At 34.2% G+C, this 22,078-nt stretch overlaps 1 protein-coding gene across 1 annotated transcript in view; it reads right to left on the bottom strand.

Annotated features, from left to right (window-relative positions):
- Window positions 1–22,078, bottom strand: part of GABRB1 (gamma-aminobutyric acid type A receptor subunit beta1) — a gene marked incomplete at its 3' end in the record, with an annotated part of 379,047 nt that overhangs the window by 214,828 nt on the left and 142,141 nt on the right. Inside the window, exon 4 of the mRNA XM_081304484.1 lies at window positions 20,573–20,793. Within this exon, the coding sequence (XP_081160610.1) occupies window positions 20,573–20,793 (221 nt within the window). The remainder of the gene's footprint in view (window positions 1–20,572; window positions 20,794–22,078) is intronic.

Below are 22,078 nucleotides of genomic sequence, written 5' to 3'. Positions count from 1 at the left end.
GTAGGAGTAGAATGTCTGTTCAGAATATCAAAGATGTTAGTGGACAGTCTTAAAAGTTCTATTCATGTTTGATATGAAGAAGAGGCAATATAACTACCAGAAGAGTGTCTTCTATGCTGCCTGGTGATTGGTAGGGCATGAACACTAGAAATAAGAGGCTTCACTCTTTTTCCCAAAATGGTAACAGCTTCCTTTTCATTTTTTTCCAATTATGTTGAAAAAAAATTTTATGACATCAATTAGAATACTTGTCACACTTTATTCTAATAAACTGTCTCTTAGTAATATTTGTAGAATTAGGTATTAAATGACTATATAAGTTAGTTGATAAGCTAATAGATAAGCCATATTCCTATTTCCACTGGAAAAAACAGGATGAAATAATAAGCTAGCTAATAACAGTAGCAGCATGCATTTTTAAATGTTTACTAATATGCAAGGCTCTATACTTAGTGTTTTATATACTTTTTTACTTTTAATTTTCAGAACTCTAAAACAGCTAATATTTTGATCTCCACCCTTCACCAGAGAAAACTAAGGTTCAGAAAATTTCAGGATATTGACCAAGAACATTTTTATAGCCAGTAGCAAGGCCAGGTCAAATTGTGTTATTTCTTAGTGCTAGCTCTGTACATAATGTAAGCAGTGACTCATACTGCAATAAGTAGAGGCATGATCGCCTCAGAACCCCTAACAATTTAATTGGAATGTCCTTCAATTTGACCTGTCTTACTTGTTGACTTGACCTGTTCCAGTTCCAGAATAATTCATACTGCCTGCTTTGTTGCTGTGCAAACTTGTGATTTTGTTCTTAAAGCCTTAATAGAGCAATGAGGAAATTTTCCTTTGTTTCTACATTTGGAGTGGGAGGAAAATACAGGCTATAATTTAGGTATAGAATATGCCTTGTTATCCCATCAGTGGCTCTGGTTAAAAGGACTGCCATTTACCACCTATTACTTGGATCCATGATCTTGTCCTGATAGATGAACTTCAAAATCCCAGAAAACATGTAGTAATTCAGAGTCTAGGCTTGTTGGATCTCAATGCCAATTTTTTATTTCCCTAATAGAGTTGAGAAAATGGAAGGCTACTGGAAAATAGAGTTAGGGAAGAGATTAGCAAGTATTTGAGTGTGTCTTCCCAAATATATCCTTGCACCTTCCAAAGGCTGAAAGTCAGAGAAGAAAGACACTGGTTATTCCAGAGCTGACCTTATTTATTTGAGGGATAATCCATTAAACTGAATATTATAATCTGCATTCTTTAGAATACACCATGTATGCTATTTATTTTGCTATTACTTCACTTGTCTCTTCAAAGGCATTGAAAACAAATAAAACATTCATGTTTAAAGAAATAAATGACTTAAGAGTATAGACAAATATTCCTACAGTCATGAAGTAGTGTTTTAAATTTCTCAATAATAATGGTAGAGATAAAAACAAAACATGAAAGTGGAACCTGGAAGAAAACAACTTATTAGGCTGTGTTCTCTGTACTTTCAACCACAAATGCTACACTCAAGCATTGTTCCTCATTTTCTTAAACTTCTTAGCAGAAACTAAATCTCTCGATATCTCATTTGCTGTGTGTATTTCTAAATAAAAGAGAAAAAGAAAGCTACTCTTCCTTTTAAAGTATTTTTTATCTTTGTCTAAAAATGGCATTCCTCATTGATCTTTTTATATGGGGTGAATAAAAATTACTCTTTATATTTTAAGCACATACAGTTTCTTTGGTGCAGAATTATCCTGTGACACAAAAGATGAAAGTACCTAATACTTGAAAATAATGAGCAATAACAGAGTTTCCTGCACAGGATAATGCTTTTATTCTTCTCTGGCCCCACTAATCCAATGATAAAAAAAAAAAAAAACTCAAAGCATAGAAAAGAATGAAATTCCTCTTCATTGTCTGGTTGGACAAACCTGGGGAGATTCTAAGGGAAAGGAGCAGATTTCATCAAAGGTAATCCAGGTGATTCTATAAAGGCCATGAATGAGTCTTCCATTTCATCATGAAAGTAGCAGAACCTCCCTAGGAAGCTGAACAACACATTAAAGAGATAAGCTTTTAACCCACAGAGTGGATACTAAGAATAGGCATAGTATTCCATTTATTGATTGCTTAGCAGATGACAAGCAGTTTGCTACTCATTTTAAAACATTTTCTCACTTAACATTGTAAGCAAGTATGCCTCATTGGTAGTTATGATCCTATTGAAGAAACTGTGGTATAAACAGGTTGACATGTCCAAGGTCATATAGCTGACCTATTGTAGAGCTAGATGATTACACTGAAAGATTTTTGTACCTCTACCATCCATGATTTTAATCTCTATGAATCTTTCCTTAGGTTTACAGTAACACAGAGTAATTATGTAGCTTATAATCTATTTAATCAACCTCACATTTAGGGCCAGAATTCCTTTTGCAGCATTCAATATGTATCCAAGCTCTGTTTAAACTTTCTAGTGATAAAGAAGCTAGAGATTAAAGGGTAAGAGAAAAACAAAGCAAATAAAAACCACTGCTCTAACTCCATTTATAAATAGGTCTTATAAGATCTTGAAAGAGGGATACAATACACCTGTTTTATAAGTGAGACAATTGAAGCCAAGAGAGACTGAGTAATGTCTGAAGGTATGCCATCAGTAAGTCATGGGTTTGGCTCTTCTGTTTCAAAGGGCAAGTTTTTCCCTTTCTACCAGCTTGTCCACTTATTGAGGGACACTGATAACAAGGCATTAATTCTACTTTTGAATACTTATGTAGCAGAATATTTTTTAGTGAACCTCTTTCACATTAGACTTAGTAACATAAGCAAATGAAACTGGCATGTTCCTTGAAAGTTTCCCATGATCTTCTGTTGAAAGCAACACAGAGTAAGTCTGAGCAATCTTTGAAGTGACAGGGTTTCAAATATCTCAAGAGAATTATCTCTTTCCTAGGCTCTTTTTCAGTTCTCTCTTCCCTGGTCCTTTCTTCTTTTTGTCTTGAATATTATTTAAAACCATAGTATTTTTCCTGACATTTTAAAGCACAAGATTAACTTGATATTGGCATTTCATCTATGGCATTAATGATAAAAAGTTTCAAGAGCTATAATCTCTGGAACCTCATTATCTCTACTGCCTATGGAGAGTTCCACATCTGCTGCCATCTCAGTTGTGCTCTTTTTAGTGGTTTCTGAGTTGTCAATGTTGTTCTCAAAATGTGTGACATAGGACTGAGAAAGCAGAATAGGTGAGAAATGACCCTGGGCTGAATGTGCAGTTCTATTAGAAAAATGGTTGAGAACTTAGATCAGGAAGTCAGATTGCATGGTTTCAAATTGTGGCTTAGTCACTTCCCAGCTATCTGATCTTAAGCAAGGTATTTAATTTTAGGTGCCTCAGTTTCCTTATTTTAAAAGGGAGTCAATGGGACTATATACTTTGAGAAGACATTTCAATAATTTAATATTGCTATGAATAAACCTATTTGAATTTGTACCTGTAGAGTTTGCCTTCTCTCCAATTAAGATGAATGAACCACCTGTGCTCCTAGCTAAAGCCAAGTCTCCCTGTTTGCAGAAGATCCAATACCTTCTTGCCCACTAGAAGACATTGCTAGCATCTCTTTCTTATTTCTTTCTCCAGAGAGACTGAATTTTTCTTCTTACATGGATCCTCTCACCAGCACACTGATATGAACATTGTTTACAATTCCACTCCTCATTTTCTCTTCTGCTCTATTTCAATTAGACTGCTTCTCCAACCATTGTTTCCACTTTGGTCATGCCAATATCATCAGTAACCTTCAGGTTATTAAATCCAATGGTCAGTTATGATCCATCTTTGCATTATTTAACCTATTAGTTACATTTGACATGATTGATTATTCCCACTTCCTTGAAATACTCTTCACTTGGCTTCCTAGGAGCTGAACTCCTCTGTTTTCCCTCCTTCTTAAGTTGGCTGTTGCTTTTTATTTCCTTTGCTATTCCTTCCTTTTCCATCTAAATATAAATATAGAAGGACTTTTCATTTGCTCTGATATTGGGCTTCATCTCCATTTGATCTTCGTCCACTCTCTTAGTGAGACAGTACAGTCACAAAGCATTAAAGTCTGACTCCAAATCCAGATCTCCTTTTGGACCTCAAGCATTTGCATCTAACTGCTGATCAATCTCTCCACTTGCATGTCCACAGGGATTTCAAAAATAATATCCCCAAAATAGAGTTCATTAGCTTCTCCCTAGAAGTATTTCACCTAGTTTTGCCCAACTCTATTCTTTCAGTTCCCTAAGTCGAACGCCATAAAAACATTTCTTTCACAACTAACACCAAACTATGAGCAAATCTACCATGATCTGTTTTCTCCTTCTTGAATAGCTTAATGTGTTAATTATCTTGACATTAACAAATTGTAATTATGCTTGCTTTCTTCTCCTTACTTGATAGAATAGAAATAAAATAGAAGTGAATAATTGTAATTTCTGACTCTGGCCAATTAATATTTTATCTTTTGAACTAGGTATAATACATACAAGCAAGTTTGGACTATTAAAAGTGGTACTTCTGAGAAGATACAAATCATTCATGTGTGTGCTTCCTTTGCTAAAAAAGTTTTCAATTTTTTTCTAAAATTTGCATTTATACTTATGACACATACAAAAAATAGTTGTGTAAGTATTCTTAATATATTGTATTCAAGTTTATTTTCCACTCTTATTAATTTCCAATAAACACGTTCAAGAAACAATTTGCCATCACTTTGAATATTTAACATGTGGCCTTGGGTTTAAATGGAATCTCTAAGGAGGGTTGTGAATATATTTTATATGCAACAATACTGAGGGACTAAGCATATAGATTTCTGAGGGAAACATTGTAAACTCTCTGTGTGTGTATTTCTCTTTTGTTAAAAGGAGAAAAAACATTATCCAAAATATTGTGAATATATTCTCTCTGAATATGCTTTACTCTTTTATTGGAAATCTCCTACCCATAGACTACAGTAGAATCTGAAGCATTAGAATTGACCATTTTCATATAAGTGGTTTCATTTTCACATAAGCTTCTATTTTCATATATGAAGTTTCCTTTGAAATCTAGCAAATATGATCACACAAAACCAAAATCATCAAGGTGATATAGCCACAAGTAATATTAAGCTTTAAAAATAAAGAGTAATCACTTACATTCATTTACTATGTGCAAACTGTGGTATGCACTCTGGGAGAAAAAACAAGAAACAGCAGACTGTATTCTCAAAAAGATTATACTAGTTTGGGGGGGCATGTGACTAATACATATAAAATAAAAGTATCTAAATGAAAAAAAATTCTGTAATTAAATGCTGCATTATAAGAGGTTCAAGGGAAATCCAGAAGGGTTAAAGTAATTATTAAGTTATCTCTGAGTTGGGTCTTGAAAAAAAGCATGTAAGTTACAAGTAAAGGGAAATATTTAATTCCTGAGTTAAAAAGAAAGGTGGCAACTAAACAGAGGCTTAGAAGAAAGAATATGTGTGATAAAATAAAGGAAAAAGAAAACTAACAGTAGTAATGTAAGACTTCATATTTAGGCAGAATCTTAAATGAGGTATGTAAGAAGAGCAGGCCTAATTGAGAAGTATTACACTTGAAAAGGAACATCAATCAGATGTAGGTAACAGGGAGACAATAGGTCCTGTTCAGGAGAGTGATGTAATGAAGTGGTGCTTTGGAAAGATGAACCTGCTAGTGGACTGCAGGGTAGAGCTGAAGAGGACAGACAATCAAGGACAGGTGAAAAACCCATAAACAAATAAGGCCTGAGTGGGAATTGGGGGTACTTTTTTTGTTTTTTTTCTTTTGGCCTAAGGCACTCCTGAGCAAATGCAGCAGATATCCTTCTAAAGTAACTTTTGTAATTTTGAGTTTTGTGATTTTTTTAAAACTTGTGTCATGTATATATAATATCATACTTGAAGACATTTACTTACTTCAATTTTAATGTTTTTGTTTTCTCTTTTGGTGCCATTGAGGCTTGCTTTTTATGTCTCAAATATTTTCACAAACATTGAAACTCTTGCAGGATTTATGCTTGTCATGCTGGAGAGTAAGATATTCTTGAATCGGAAGAGATGAGATTCATTTGTCTTGCTACTGGATGCTCCTTTAGTTGAGAGGATAGAAATATGTAAACAATATATATATATATATATATATATATATATATATATATATATATATATATGATTACAACACCTTCAGTGGCCCTCATTAATCCTCATGACTCCATCTGAGTTATTTAAGTGGAATAACCTAAATTTTCAAAGTGATCAATTGTTTGGTTCTTGAACAACAATAACAAAAAAAAATTGTCTTTGGTAATCCTTTGATGTTCAAGGGGCAGAAAAAAGTCTATTTTTTTAACAACTTTGAAAAAAGACAGAATTAAGAATTTGAGAATTAAAAACAAATAAAAATAGCATTTGAATTACTTTTTCTTTTTCTTATTATTGTTTAAGTGTTTACCACTATTTTGCAAGAAGAAAATGGGTCAAGCAACATTGTCAGCTCTAGTTCACTGCATTTATTATAGGTTGGCTCTATCCCAAAAGCTCTTTCCTTATCTTTATTAAAAAGAAGAAAAGGGACTTAGATAAAACCTGAAATTTTCCTTTGGGATGTGGAAAAGCAAGTACTAATTCATGGAGCCACTCCTTTAATATTCCCTGTGTCCTGGAAGGACAAGGTATACTCTCTTTGGATAAACTGCATTCATTGTTTTCAAGCAGAGGTAGAAGATAAATGAACTTTTAAGGAAATTTTTTTGTTTCTCAAAATGTGTTTTGTGGCTTCAAATAATCAGGGGATGAGACATTAATTCCAGAAAATATGGTATTCATTGATTTACTACCTTTTATATGCAACTAAGCAATGCTAATTTGCTGTAAAGACATTATTAACTCTGATCAGATTAATTAGGTTGACATGCAAAAATAGGTCAATGCTTCCCTAGAAGCTTAAGCTTTAAACAGTATTTTCATTGTATTTTAGTGGCACACATTCTTCTATAGATCCCCTATGATATTTCTGTTTTAGTCTAAAGTAATAACTACTTCCATAATAGTGATGGGATGCTACAAAATCCATATGCAGCATGTTATAATGGTAGAAAATATGACGCCTCCATATTTGGATGTTATAATGTCATGGTACTTAAAATTAAGAAATGATATACAAAGCTTGGTATTATATCTGATATGCAAACCAGAGTGGAAACATAGGTTTCAGAAACACTGTATGGGTTTGCTTTGCTATACAAAATTAGAAGTTGAATCATACATTAAAATGTTGGATTCTGGGGGTGAAGCCAACATCACAATCTGGGATACATAACACTGACCAAAGGAATCCAAATTTAACTTGATGCCTTGAAAGGTTTGTAAAGAAAGGTCTTTATTTTGGTTATGATTATTATTTTATGATCATCATGTGTTTATCATCTAAACATAATGCCTATATCACATTTCATATGGAATAAATGAATGATCATTTAGGCTTTACTGTTAATGAATATTGTAAGTCTTTTATTATTATTAATTTATTTAACCTTAGTAATACTTCATAAGATAGTTAATATTGCTATCTCAATTCTACAAATGAGGAAAAATAATTTTAAATGGAACATGAATAAGCACTTTTAAACTTAAACAATATGTAGCTTAGATGTATTTTAATGCCACTTAAAAAGTAATAATTTCCACATACAGAGATAATGAAAATTTCTTCAAAAATATATAGCACATATGCACACACACATATGTACATAAGTAAAAACTTGTCATTATTTAGGTGCTATGTGGTTATGGCAAAAATCACAGAAAATACTGAATTTGGAAATTCATAGTTTCATGGAATAAGTTGAGGGTCCTAGGGAAAATAGTTTTAAAAGTTTTGTATGTGATTGTAAAACCTAACACATCTTCATAGGAAGTAATAGTATCTTTTGTAATATAATTGCGATCTAAAATTTCTAACATATCTCTAAGATATCTGATTTCACTCCCTTCCTCCCTCCCTCTCTCCTTTCTATCTTTCCATCTTTTATTCTCATTTCTTTCATTCTTCTTTTCTTCCTGACAATTTACAGTCGGTACTCTTCCAAAAGATACTTTACCAGGCATATGAGTTTGAGGATATGTGGCTACTTTTAAACTGCTTTTTGTCACTGATTTTATTTATTCTTTCACATTAATTTAATTCAGGAGGATCAATTATTATGATACAGCCCCAGATCACATGGTCACACAATGAGAGATAGTAACAGCAAAATTATTTCAATTGGGTCATTCAGTATTTGAATTAGTTGCAATGCCATGTTTATCAATAAGGGACCCTAACAAACAACATGTAATCATGAAGTATTCTATATAAATAGATGAACAAAGAACATTAAAAATAAAAGTTAGGTGAAAATAGCAGCCTTTTCACTGGAGAATCTTTTAAATTGCTTTTTGGTACTCTTATGATATAATTTTTGACCCTGAGATATAAGTCCACTAACCTGTGAGGAAAATAGCAGCAACACTGTTTTTAGTGGAATTGTAAAGAGAGTCTCCAGGCATTCATTCTTTGTATTCTTTATGCATCATCTGTTTCTTTTCCCTTCCATTCAAAAATAAAAGTTCCTTTCTCTTACAAGATGCATTTGTCGTTATCAGCTTGTCCACATATTATTATTACATCAGTCTACATATTTATTCTCTGCAATCAACTTCAAAATATTTTTCCCCAACACTTTTCACAGTGAGCTTTGTGTGACTTGCCCAGGACTTTTGAATGGAATCACAAGTGCCTCTGTGCTGGCCAGGTCTAGAAGAGAGAAACTGTTTTGTTTTGTTTTGTTTTTCCCCAAAGTGTACAATCAATATGGAGAGCTAACAGGAAATATTTAGAGTCTCCAAACTGCTTTAAAAATCAGTAGTGAGTAAGCGTGCTTTTATTTATTTATTTATTTTGGATCTGTATTATCAAGATAATTGCCTCTGCTTTTTACTTTGCTTTATTATAAAAAACAAGGTAAGATGAAATGAGTCTCCAAGGGATAGTGGGAAACTCTTTTATATTCAATAAGCATTGCCATTGATTATATTCTTAGGTACAACCCGTGGTCGGGCACTGTCAAAACATTTAAAAAAAATAAATTTGGAGTAGACATAGGTAGGCAAATACAGTAGGGGAATTCTTAAAATTCTCATCAGGCCACAGGTTTCTGGTAACATTAGGCTCATTTCTGAAACCTGAAGCTCAGAACCCTTCTCTTTTAGAATTTGAATTCAGTAGGAATTGTTAGAAAACCCAACAAAAGCATGTATATTTTGGAAAGCTCACACTCTTGGTAGAGCTATTCCCTTTTATGCTTTGTAGCTCCTGTAATTATTTTCATTTCTGTCATAGTATTCCCATTTATGCTGTGTATCTTTAGCAATTATTTTCATTTCTATAATAAGGAGAAATAAAACATTCATACACAGGAATTATGTTCCTGGAAATTTTCTTCAGGGAATGAGGCCTTGTGCAGGGGTTAAGAGCAGAGAATTTGAAGCTAGAAGATTTTGGTTAACTCCTGTTTTCAATACGTATGGAGGTTTTACAGAATTACTTTAAGAGATATGGAGTAGTTAGTATACTGTGATACCTTCCAAACAAGGGAAGGAATATAAATATTCATACATGTTTGCTAAAATGGAGAGAAACCCTAAAGCAAATAAAAATGCTTCTCTACAGAAGGAAGAAGGGAATGTTGTTGGTCAGGAGAGGCTGGGACAGAAATGATAGTAGGACTTCTTTTGTTTTACAGTTTATCCTTAGTACCATGAAAGTATTTTGCATAATTATGAAAAAAATTTAAATCAAATTTTTAACAATTCAAAATGAAAACCAAAATTTAAAAAAGTTATACCTTGAGGCTGGGGTTGTGGCTTTGTGGTAGAGCACTCACTTAGTATGTGCAAGGCACTGGGGTAGATCCTCAGAACCACATAAAAAATAAATAAGGTATTGTGTCCATTTACAACTAAATAAAAAATACTTAAAAAAAAGTTGTACTTTAACCATATAGGAAGGAACTATTTCTAAATTGAAACTTAAAATACAACTTAAAACAATTCATTTGTGTGTTCTTGATGGAATATATCCTAATATTTTACATATTTGATATACATCCTAATATATTTAATAAGATAAAGTATATAATTATTTTACTATTATTAGGAATCAAGATTTTCTATGAAAGAAAAACAAAATATAAAATCAAAGTAGTAATGAGGAAAAACCCTGTAATTACAAATTTGAATGAGAAATATCAATGTAAAGTCATGATGTTTTTTCTTCATTTCTGGGTCAGGAAATTTGTAAGTTGCTGCATCAGAAAACAAAGAAGCTATAGTAATTAGTGAGCTCCTATTAAAAACAACAACTCAGTAGTCAATTGGAAAGGGCTGACATTGACCAAAGATAAGGCACAGATAATGCACAGAAAGAAGTGGAATAACAATAGCTGCAGCTATTGAAACAGATGTACCTGTTACAAGCCATGACTTCATAAGTGATAAAAGAAAACACAAACAACAACATGCCAAAGCTCAGTGGAAGATTTGGGAGATTTTATGGAAACAACTTATTATTTTGAAAACTTGTAGCTGGGCACAGGGGTGCACACCCCTAATCCCAGCAGCCCTGGAAGCTGAGATAGGAGGTTTAAGAGTTCAAAGCCAGCCTCAATCAGGGTGGGGCACTAAGCAACTCAGCGAGACCCTGTCTCTAAATAAAATACAAAATAGGGCTGGGGATGTGGCTCGGTGGTCAAGTGCCCCAGAGTTCAATCTCTGGTATCAAAACAAAAACAAAAAAACTTGTAAATAAAAAGAAGCACTCAAGTATTTATTCTGCTTTCACTGCACAAATTATACCTCATAATAACAAACAGTTGAGAGATTTTTAGAGAATAACCTAGTTAATAAATAAAGAGGGGATGATAAAACATTATCATTTTGTAAGATCTAAGTAAGTTTAGGCAATGAATATCAGTAGTTGCTAAAATCATTGCTGTTATGGGTTGAATTATGTCCCCACAAATGTATATTTTGAAGTCCTAACCCTCAGTACCTCAGAATGAGATCTTATTGAGTACGGGTTCTTTAAAGAGGTAATCAAATTCAAGTACGATCATTAAGGGTGGGCCCTAGTCCAATATGACTGATAGTCTTCTGAAGGGGGAAATTTGGACACAGAAGCACAGAGAGAAGACCATGTGAAGACACCAGGTGATGACAGCCATCAATGAATGCACGAAGGACAGAGGCCTGCCAGAAACCTCCTCCTTGCAGCCCTCAAAAGAAACTAACTCTACCAACACTCTAATCTTTTTATTTTGTTTGTTCTTGCCTCCACAATTGTGAGAAAATAAGTTTCTGTTGTTTAGCCTCCTCAGTTTGTGGTTCTTTGTGTGGCAGCCCTAACAAACTAATACAGTTATGCTAAAATCAATGAGATTATTTTAATGTATAAATCAGGCTGTCAATATCTGAAGTGGTTTATCAATCATTGTATCATTAAGAAAAAGAAACAAGCATTTTTGGTCACTTGATACAAGTATACTATATCACTCCTGAAGCAGTTTTGCCAAAACACAACAACTAATCTAAATCTGATCAAGTTTCAAAATAGGAGATAGAGGAACAAATTTACATTAGGAGATGTAATCAAGCACACACAAAAAAGATATGGTTTCATGAAACGAGAATTTACAAGGCAATTAAACAACAGTGAACCTACAGTATAAAAGAGATTTGGGAAAATATATCGATCAAATGCAATGTGTAGAACCTTTGGACCTAGTCTTAAAAGGTAAATTAATAAATTATGAGATGGGAAATTTTCTTTAAATCTGCCAATGTAGATACCTGTAGAATTAGCTTACTAAAATAATATACATAGACAGCTCCCAGTGTTGCAGAAAAGATTAAATATGATAATATGTGACACATGAAGTATGCTGCTGGAATATAGTATAATTTCAATTACTTAGACATACAAATATTAGTTCAAATCCATGCTATGTTGTTATCAATAGTAAAGTGAGGTGGTGGGGCTAGGGGTTATGACTCAGTGGTAGAGTGCTCGCCTAGCATACATGAGGCACTGGTTTTGATCCTCAGCACCACACAAAAATAAAATATAATTTCCACCTAAAACTAAAAAATAAATATATATATATTTTAAAGTGAGGTTGGTATTTACCTCTTACTCTATGTGTACTCGTGATGTATGTATACCAGCCTAAATACACACTCTAAAGATAACACTGAGCTCTAATGAAAGGTAGTATTGGGCTAACCTATTTCACTACCCATGCTCAGATGGTCCTTCAAATCTATCTGGCCCAGGGCTTGCCTCTGGTAGGAGATGAAGGAATGAGTGTTATAGAACATCGAAAGGAAAGCACTGGCAGTGTGAAAAGGTGAAGGCAAAAGGAAGGCAGCTTTCAGAAGGGTAAGTACTCCATGGAATGTCTTCACAGAATTAAATCATCCCATGCCTGCCACTTTCAGGGAAAAGATAAACACAGTCTTTTAGTCCCCCACGTGGCTAGGTCTTGGAGAGAAACAGTGTGTGCTACCAGCTGGATCATGTTTGCATAAGAGACAGAATACATCTGGTCATTAATAGTGATAATTGTTCCTTGGTTAAAAGCCATCATTTAACCAATGGGGAATGCTGCAGCTGATAACTACTAAGTCAGGTGACTACATCTTGCACATGTTGATTTTATTTTTTATAATTTTTATTGGCATTTATTTGAAAAATGTAATATGCTAAGATATTTGCAAATCTCCTGGGTATTTATATAGTACAGCATCAAATGAGAGAGAGCTTTCATCTGTGTGAGAAGACTGGGAAAGTCTTCATGGAGGAAGTAAAATCTGAACAAGGATTTTTTTAAAAAGGTGTAAGATAGAAAAAAGTGTTAGGCTGGGAAGAGAATTTTTTTGGGTAGAGAAATAAAGGCATTTCAATAGGGCTTTAGGATTGCCAAATAAATTACAAGTTGTCCCATTAAATTTGAATTTCAGAGAAACAAAAATAATATTTTGTAATATTTGAGCATCCTTGAGTTTGAAATTCCATAGCTAGATGGAGAGTATATGAAAAAATACATGGAGAGTATATTAAAAAATATATGAAAAAAATTTTATAGGAACTTTGGAGCTACTGAAGTTTTTTTTTCTTTTTTCCTCCACTCATTTTTATTTTATTTGGTTTTTGTTTTTAATGTAGCCAGTGATGTGATCTGGCATGATCTATGGGAAGAATAAGATGACAGTGATAAGGAAGAGAAAAATTGAGAAAGGAAATTGGCCAGGAAGGGAAAGACAATGAAGATGTTAATTTAGGTAGCAGAAATGGTTTAGAAGTACAAAAGATGATTGAGATCTTCTACAGATGGAGCAAATTAGAAGCAACAGATTAGATCACAGGGGCAAAAGAGATGTGGAGTCCAAGATGCCTTACATTTTATGCCTCCTGACCAGGAGGATGATACTTTTGTTAGCACCTGGAAAAGAGGACTTGGTTTTAGGAAAAGCAAATGAGGTGAAAAGGGATTGTGTCAGGAGGAGCTGGCAGGGCATCCAGATTCAGGTGCTCAGTAAACAATTTTACATATTTTTCTGAAACTCAGTGGTTTGGGATTTTAGATACTTAAAGCTAGAGTAAAATAAAGAAAAGGGAAAAGAATGGATGGGAGAACATAAAGAACTAATCAAATATAAATTAACAGATGAGCAAAAGGAAGTCTAATAGAGGAAGGAGAATGAGAAAGGGGAAGAAGGATGGGAGGGAAAAGTGGAGATCGTGAACTGGTACCAATTTCCATGCATGAATGATTCTGTCAGGATGAACCCAACTTCTACATATATAACCATAAAGCTCTAATGTTAAAAAAAAAAGTTCCAATGATCAGTTCAACCTTGGAAGAGTCCCTGTAGGTTACAATTAGAGGGCAAGGAGGAGTCAGCAACAAAACAGCAAAAAGACAGGACAAGAGATAAGCAGTCATTAGAAATCCTGACATCAAGGGCTGGCATTATTCACCCATCATTTTTATCAAGAGTGTAAATTGAGAGGGAAGGTTTTCATAATTTTCAATGAAGGTGTTTTAACAAAGCAGCATGACTGGGCATGGTAGGGTACTCCTGTATTCCTAGCTATTCTGGAGGCGAGTTCAAGAACAGCCTGGGCAACTTATTGAGACTCCGTCTCAAAATGAAAAATAAGGGATAGGAATGTAGCTCAGTGGTAGAGCAACTGTCTAGCATATGCAAGGTGCTGGGTTCCACTCCCAGTGCTGAATGACAACAACAACAACAAATTAAAAAGCAGCGTGGATGGAAGCCCTGTTGCTGGGAATTGAGGAGCAAATGTGTAAATGGGTGGTGATGGGGTACAGGAAACCAAAGCTCTGCAAACGCTGGAGAAAATCAAGGCAAAGGAGTCAACAGAATACAAAAAACTGAAGATTTAAGTAAAAGAGAAGAGCAAAGTCTGAAATTATATGCAATACTAACAGTAAATGCAAGTGTAAAGGGATTAGCTTCAAAGGAAGAGGAAATTCTTCCTCATTGTTAAATGAAAAGAAGGGAGAAAAAAGTGGGAGAATTCTAAAGATTCAATATGTGACATAGAAAGTGTTGATATTGTTTAGTCTCCACTTTTGAGTAAGAAAGGGAATGACAATGTACACACTGCAAGGACCAAAGGGCTCATAGGATGTGCACTGAAGCTCCAGTCTCCTAACAAAATCTTTAGCACAAAACAGACATGCATTAGCTCCCCAGTGAAATCAAAGAAGAAATGATGGAGGATTCAGGATTATTCCTTGGAGTCATTTGGTCACAACAGAGGTGAGTTGAGAATAAGAGGCATAAGAAATGGAGTCTCAGGCTGGGGATGTGGCTTAAGTGGTAGCACGCTCGCCTAGTATGCGTGGGGCACTGGGTTCGATTCTCAGCACCACATAAAAATAAAATAAAGATGTTGTGTCCACCTAAAAAACTAAAAATAAATAAATAATTTTAAAAAAGAGAGAAAGAAATGGAATCTCAACAATGGGCTAAATATCTACTGCACAGTAGCCCAGTTCCTCAAAAGTAATGGTAACTTGTCAGAAAGGATTGTTAGAGTGTTTACAGGGCTTGGGTGTAAAATCTGATTTGACACCATTCACACTAAAACCCCAAACAACCAACTGTATACTTGTGATATCATGTAAATTAAGTTGTATCTCATATTGAGTTTGAATGTAGAAAAGTTGCTTTAGGTATTGTGAATTGTGCTGCTATAAACATTGATGTGGCTGTGTCTCTGTATGTAGTATGCTGTTTTTAAATCCTTTGGGTATAGACTGAGGAGAGGGATAGCTGGGTTGAACGGTGGTTCCATTCCCAGTTTTCCAAGAATTCTCCGTACTGCTTTCCATGTTGGCTGCACCAATTTGCAGTACCACCAGCAATATATGAGTGTGCCGTTTTCCCCACATCCTCACTGACACTTATTGTTGTTTGTATTCTTGATAGCTGCCATTCTGACTGGCATGAGATGAAATCTTACAGTAGTTTTGATATGCATTTCTCTAATTGCTAGAGATGAACATTTTTTCATATATTTGTTGATTGATTGTGTATCATCTTCTGAGAAGTGTCTGTTAAGGTCCTTGGTCCATTTATTGATTGGGATATTTGATTTTTTGGTATTTAGCTTTTTGAGTTCTTTATATACCCTAGAGATTAGTGCTCTGATGTGTGAGGGGTAAAAATTTGCTCCCAAGCTGGAGGCTCTCTATTCACCTCACAGATTGTTTATTTTGCTGAGAAGAAACTTTTTAGTTTGAGTCCATCCCATTTTTTGATTCTCGATTTTAATTCTTGTGTTATAGGAGTCTTATTAGAGAAGTAGAGGCCTAATCTGACATGATAGAGATTAGGGCCTACTTTTTCTTCTATTAGACACAGGATCTCTGGTTTAATTCCAAGGTCCTTGATCCAATTTGAATTGAGTTTTGTGCATGGTGAGAGACAGGGGTTTAATTTCATTCTGTTGCATATGGATTTCCAGATTTCCCAGCACCATTTGTTAAAGAGGCTATCTTTTCTCCAATGTATGTTTTTTGTGCCTTTAATTAATATAAGATAATTATAATTTTGAGGGTTAGTCTCTGTGTTCTCTATTCTGTACCATTGCTCTACTAGTCTGTTTTGGTGCCAATACCATGCTGTTTTTGTTACTATTGCTCTGTAATATAGTTGAAGGTGTGGTATAGTGATGCCACCTGCTGTACTCTTCCTGCTAAGTATTGCTTTAGCTATTCTAGGTCTCTTATTTTTCCAGATGAATTTCATGACTGCTTTTTCTATTTCTATGAGGAATTCCATTGGGGTTTTGATTGGAATTGCATTAAATCTGTATAGTGCTTTTGGTAGTAGTAGATGAATGGATTTAAAAAATTGGCATATATACACAATAGAATATTACTCAGCAATGAAAGAAAATAAAATCATGGCATTTGCAGGTATATACATGGAGTTGGATAAGATAATGGTAAGTGAAGTTAGCTAATCCCAAAGAAACAAATGTCGAATGTTTTCTCTGATATAAAGAGGCTGGTTCACAGTGGGGGCAGGGGGAGGAGCATGGGAGGAATAGATGAACTCTAGATAGGGCAGAGGGATGGGAGGGGATGGGAGGGGACATGGGGTTATGATGGTTGAACGAGATGGACATCATTATCCAAAGTACATGTATGAAGACATGAACTGGTGTGAATATACTTTGTATACAACCAGAGATATGAAAAATTGTGCTCTATATATGTAATATGAATTGTAATGCATTCCAGTGTCATACATAGCAAATTAGAATAAAAAATTTAAAAAATGAAAAGTTGTTTTAGTTCAATGATATGGCTTTATGATTATGAAATACTTGGTCAAAGAGACTTTGGAATGCACTCATAAAAATCTCATTGATGCCATCATCACTAAAAGTTCCTCATTTATGTATGACCTCTTTCAGAATGACTATTAGCCGGACTTATGAAGAAGTATAAGACTATGAGTTTCATTCTCCTGATTAGTCATGTCTAAAATACATACTGTATAGCTATTAAGATGCCAATATATGTGTTATATGATAAAGATTTTCTACTATGTATGCTTAGGAATGATAAATGATACTACTCTTAAGAAGACTCTTACAAAAAAAGCGCAGGTTTTTATTTCTACAAGAAATGCTACGTCAGATAAATTAAAATGAGCATAACATAATATGTAAGATGGTAGAAATAATAAAATTTAGGTTTAGAAGTAATTTAAAGGTAATTTTGTCCAATCTCTTCCCTTTAAGGCTGGGTATCTGAAGCCCAGGAAGATGAAATGGCAACTAAAAGGTACAAACTGGTTAGGACATAAGCCTCTTGGCTCTGAATCCCAGGTGCTTTCCACAATGCCACAATGACAAATTTCTACCAGGCTCCTGGGAAATTATTCCCAGGGCCAAAATAGTGAGTAAATACACATACCAGGCATTCAGTGAGTGTTTTCTTAATGGGACAACTGCATCTCTGTTCTAATCACTGATATCCCAGGAGTTAGACAACCACCCTCAAGATGCCACTTTCCCAGTACCTAATAAGGCGATATAAAGCGCAATTACTTTAGAATAATAAAATTTAGAACTTACCATCTAGTCTCTCTCCTGTTAATTAATTCATAAGATCTTCTCAATAATAAGTTAGAGGGCATTAATCCCTTACTGTAGATAATAAAAAATAAGGCTCAGAAAATTTACATAATTTGTTCCAGGTCAAACAGTCAAAAAAATTGTGACACTAAGGCCCTACCTTAGTTCTCTAACTCCAAATGTCATACTTTCTCTGCCATACCTATGGTATCTCCAGGATATTTATAACCTCTAGAAAAAGAAAAACCAAACTTATGAGGGAAGAGGTTATGAGGAAGAACAGAAGATATTAGAGCTGGTGTGAGATTATTATATAGAAAGTTGTTGTCCTAAAGAGATAAAAGCCCTGATAATAGACAGATGGTTTATGTTTCTCTTTAGATTCTCCTGGTCTGGTTGTAATCTGCAGGTTACAAAGACCCCGAATGTCCAAAGAGGAGAGAACAATGTTGTACAATTTGGAAGGAGATGCTGACTCCTCAGAGTGATTGAAAAGCAATGGGGTAGGGAAAGCACAGGTACAGGAGTTAAGGCTATCTGAATTTTGGTTCAATTTTGCAATACCTTCTTGTGTCCTTGGTTAAAGCCCTTTCCTGCTTTTGCTTCAGTTTTCCCAGTTTTAAAAGGAGGTCTGTTCAACTTCATGATTCTTTAATATTTTCTTCCTAATGGCAAAGATTCCAATAATTTGGAAAAATGCCTGAAGTGAAGTTTTGTGAACTGAGAATTTGACTGCCATTCTTGCAAAACATATAGTTGTCCTTTCTCTCCCCAACAAAACAACTTTTTATACATTCTTGGTGAATCAGTATGCTTATGTGTATAGTGGCTAATATATTTAAGTTGGGTCACAGAATTATTTTCCAAAAATGCATATTTAAGTTGGATAGATAACAAAGATATATTGCAACTGATTTTCAGTGATGAACCATCAAAATACTTATCTTGGATTAGTAAATTTTTTTTCTTTATCCATTATCAGTAGACTGAAAGAAACTATTTTTTCTTTAGCTATTATCAATAGACTCAAACAAACTATTGCTTATTTCATTACTTTTCCAAGAAACAGAAATTTTTTTTTTCTTTAACTGGAGTTGAAAGCTTTGGAGCACCAAAAGAATGGAAAATTTCAAAATATAATTTTGCCAAAAAAGTGGATGTCATTTTACTGTGTAAATTAAAATCAAAGTTATCAACAAATAATTAACCAATATGTTAAGATTAAATTTTTTTAAGTCAGAGATGTACACAATACCTTTGTTTTATTTATTTTTATGTGGTACTGAGGATGGAACCCAGTGCCTCACATATGCTAGGAAAGTGTTCTACGATGAGCCACAATCCTAGCCCTAGATGATGATTTTACTTTTATCTCAGATATGGTTTTTCAGGTGTATACTGTTTGGGAGTATCAGTGAGCTTACAGAATAAATTGTAACTAATTGACACCAGAGTTTTAGTTTGTTTCTTATACATAGAAGATTTTAGGGAGCTTATAAACAATCTGAAATGGCAAGAAAATTGGGTGCATATAAGAGTTTGTGGATACACTGTATATCATTTATCTGCTTGTCAAAGTGATAACAAAGGTGACACCAAATGTTATAGAACCACCACTCTCCATATCTTATAACAACATAGTTTAGACATGAATTAGATATAGATTAGATATCTCTTTGTTAAAACAGGAAGCTGATTTTTAAACACAGCCCAACGTTTTTAGTATGCATTTAGCTACATGAAGACTAATAATAGACCTCCATTAAGTGTATGATACTCCTTTCTATCTTATTCTGAAACAGAACAAAACAAAAATACTATGTTACAAAACATGTAATATCAATTAAAGACAACCTAAATAAATGAAGATATATCATGTTCATGGATTAGAAGACTTAACAGTTTTAAGGTGTCAGTTCTTCGCAAACTTACTATATATTCACTATACCTCAATTATACCCCAGTATGCTATTATTTCCTTGTAAAAGTTGAGAAGTTGATTCTAAAAGTTATAGGGAGATGCAAAGGACCTAGAATATCTAACAGAGTTGTGAAAATAAATATAAAGTTTGAGGACTTAACACTTCTTGACTTCATGACTTGCCACAGAGCAGCTATAATTAAAATAGGGTGACATTGCCTGAGGATAAATAAAGAGAACAGAACAGAGCCTAGAAATAGACCTCCACTTATACAGTTAAAGTCACCTACACAATATAATGGAAAATGAAAAATATTTACAATAACTGAAACCCAAAAATGTAGATAGTCACATGGAAAAAAAAATTGAACCTCAACCTCAACCTCACACAAAATTAATTTAACATAGAACATTGCCTAAATATAAATCGTAACATAAAAATTTAAAGGAATTAAAGCCCTATGTATCATCCTAAATAGACCACAGAATATTTTCTTATCTCTTCACAGTTTCCTAATTTCATTTCTAAATTGCTCTTCCCAACACCTAGAACACATTTCAGTTCAATCTGGGTGGCTCTTAGATAATCAAGCAATTGTCTTAAAAAAAAAAAAAACAAGCAAGATGTGAAATCTCTGGCAAAGATATATTTTCTGATTACTTTCTTAATTACTTGAGGATCAGAGCAAAACTTCACTGTACTTAATGGACAAAGTTGTCTACATTGAGCTGAAATGTTTCCAGAGATTCTCATCTTTAATGTCAGATTTTAATGGACATGAGTACCTCCTACTTGCATCTTTCCCGTGTCCACTTACAAAGTAGGAAATAAAACCCTCATAGCAACATTAAAACATGCAATATGAAGTCATTTACCGGAGTCCATAGAGAACTGTTCCGTCAGGATGCAGTCGGATCATTCGATTTTTCACTGTGACTCCATGCACAAACGACTTCTTGTCATTCAGAAAGTAGGTGTCTGGCACCCAGAGCTGGTCTGCTACCCTGTTGTCTAGGGTGAGGTTTAGAGGGATTCCAGAATAAGAAAGCCGTTTGTCTTTCCAAGACTGTTGGAAATACATGGTGAGGGTATAGTCCTGTGAAATAAAACCAAACACATAATTTTATCATCATCATCATCATCTAAGGCTCTTTGTTAAAAATTTTATAGCATATGGCATTGTGGACATCCAGGACCCACCCTCCTGATATCCCCTGAGAGATACATTTGGATATATTGAAATTTACTCCTTCAAGTGTAAGGCAACTAGTAGGTTAAAAGTACTAGAACAGAACTATGCACAAGTATTTCCACCAATATAGATCAAATATATGTAATTGAACTTCAAGGTTTGAAGTTAAGGTAATGATACCATCGGAAAGCTCAGAAATTGTATGAGATGCATCATTTCCAAAATTTACACCTAGATATTATTCTTATGGTTTTATTTTGGAGTGGAATGATTGATAATAACTAAACATGAATGCCCTTAAAAGGAAAAGGTATTTTTAAAACTGCAAATTCTTTTCTGCTGTTTGACTCATAATGTTTATCAATTGCCATTATCTAGATCTTTCTAATGAATTGCAACCTATCTGTGGGTCCTGAAAAGTAGTGATAAAGCACGTGTAGATAAAGATGAGAAAACTGAAATCAGAAGTATAAATGATCAACAGTTCCTCTTACATTTATTTATGCTTCATTTAAGGAATTGGTTTGAATTTAGAATTGTTTGCTCTTGAGAGTTCTTTTTTCCTTACCTTCTGCAAAAGGTAGCAAATGAGGACAAGCCCCTGTATTTTTCTTTCTAACCAGGTTTTCCCTGGCAGTGAAATACAGGAAGATTTGGGCTCAATAAATGGATCAAGCAACAGGGGATGGATGGTGATGATTATCTTAGTGCTTTATTTTTTGTCTGTTTTTAAGGACCTCTATTAATTCAAAGTATAATTGCCCATTAAAAGAAAATCAATTGCCAACAGTAAAATCATAGTCTTTAAGATATGGATCCCTTGGCTGGGGATGTGGCTCAAGTGGTAGCGTGCTCGCCTGGCATGCATGCGGCCCGGGTTCGATCCTCAGTACCACATACAAAGATGTTGTGTCCGCAGATAACCAAAAAATAAATATTAAAATTCTTTCTCTCTCTCTCCCTCTCTCGCACTCTCTCTTTAAAAAAAAAAAAAAAAAAAAGATATGGATCCCAACATAATAAAAATATAAGGCTCAATTTTTCTTTTAAAGGATACTTGTATGTCCATAGTTACTTTGTGAATGCTTTAGCAACCAGTAACAAAATACTGCATAATTCCTGCACAATATCTGTGTACTAACATTGCAATATAAATCACTAATTGAGAATCAATTTGCCCTACAACTGG

Source organism: Spermophilus citellus (genome assembly GCF_964194105.1).
Source record: "Spermophilus citellus genome assembly, chromosome: 8".
In the NCBI taxonomy this organism is placed as follows: Eukaryota; Metazoa; Chordata; class Mammalia; order Rodentia; family Sciuridae; genus Spermophilus; species Spermophilus citellus.
This window is presented reverse-complemented; position numbering and strand designations above follow the sequence as displayed.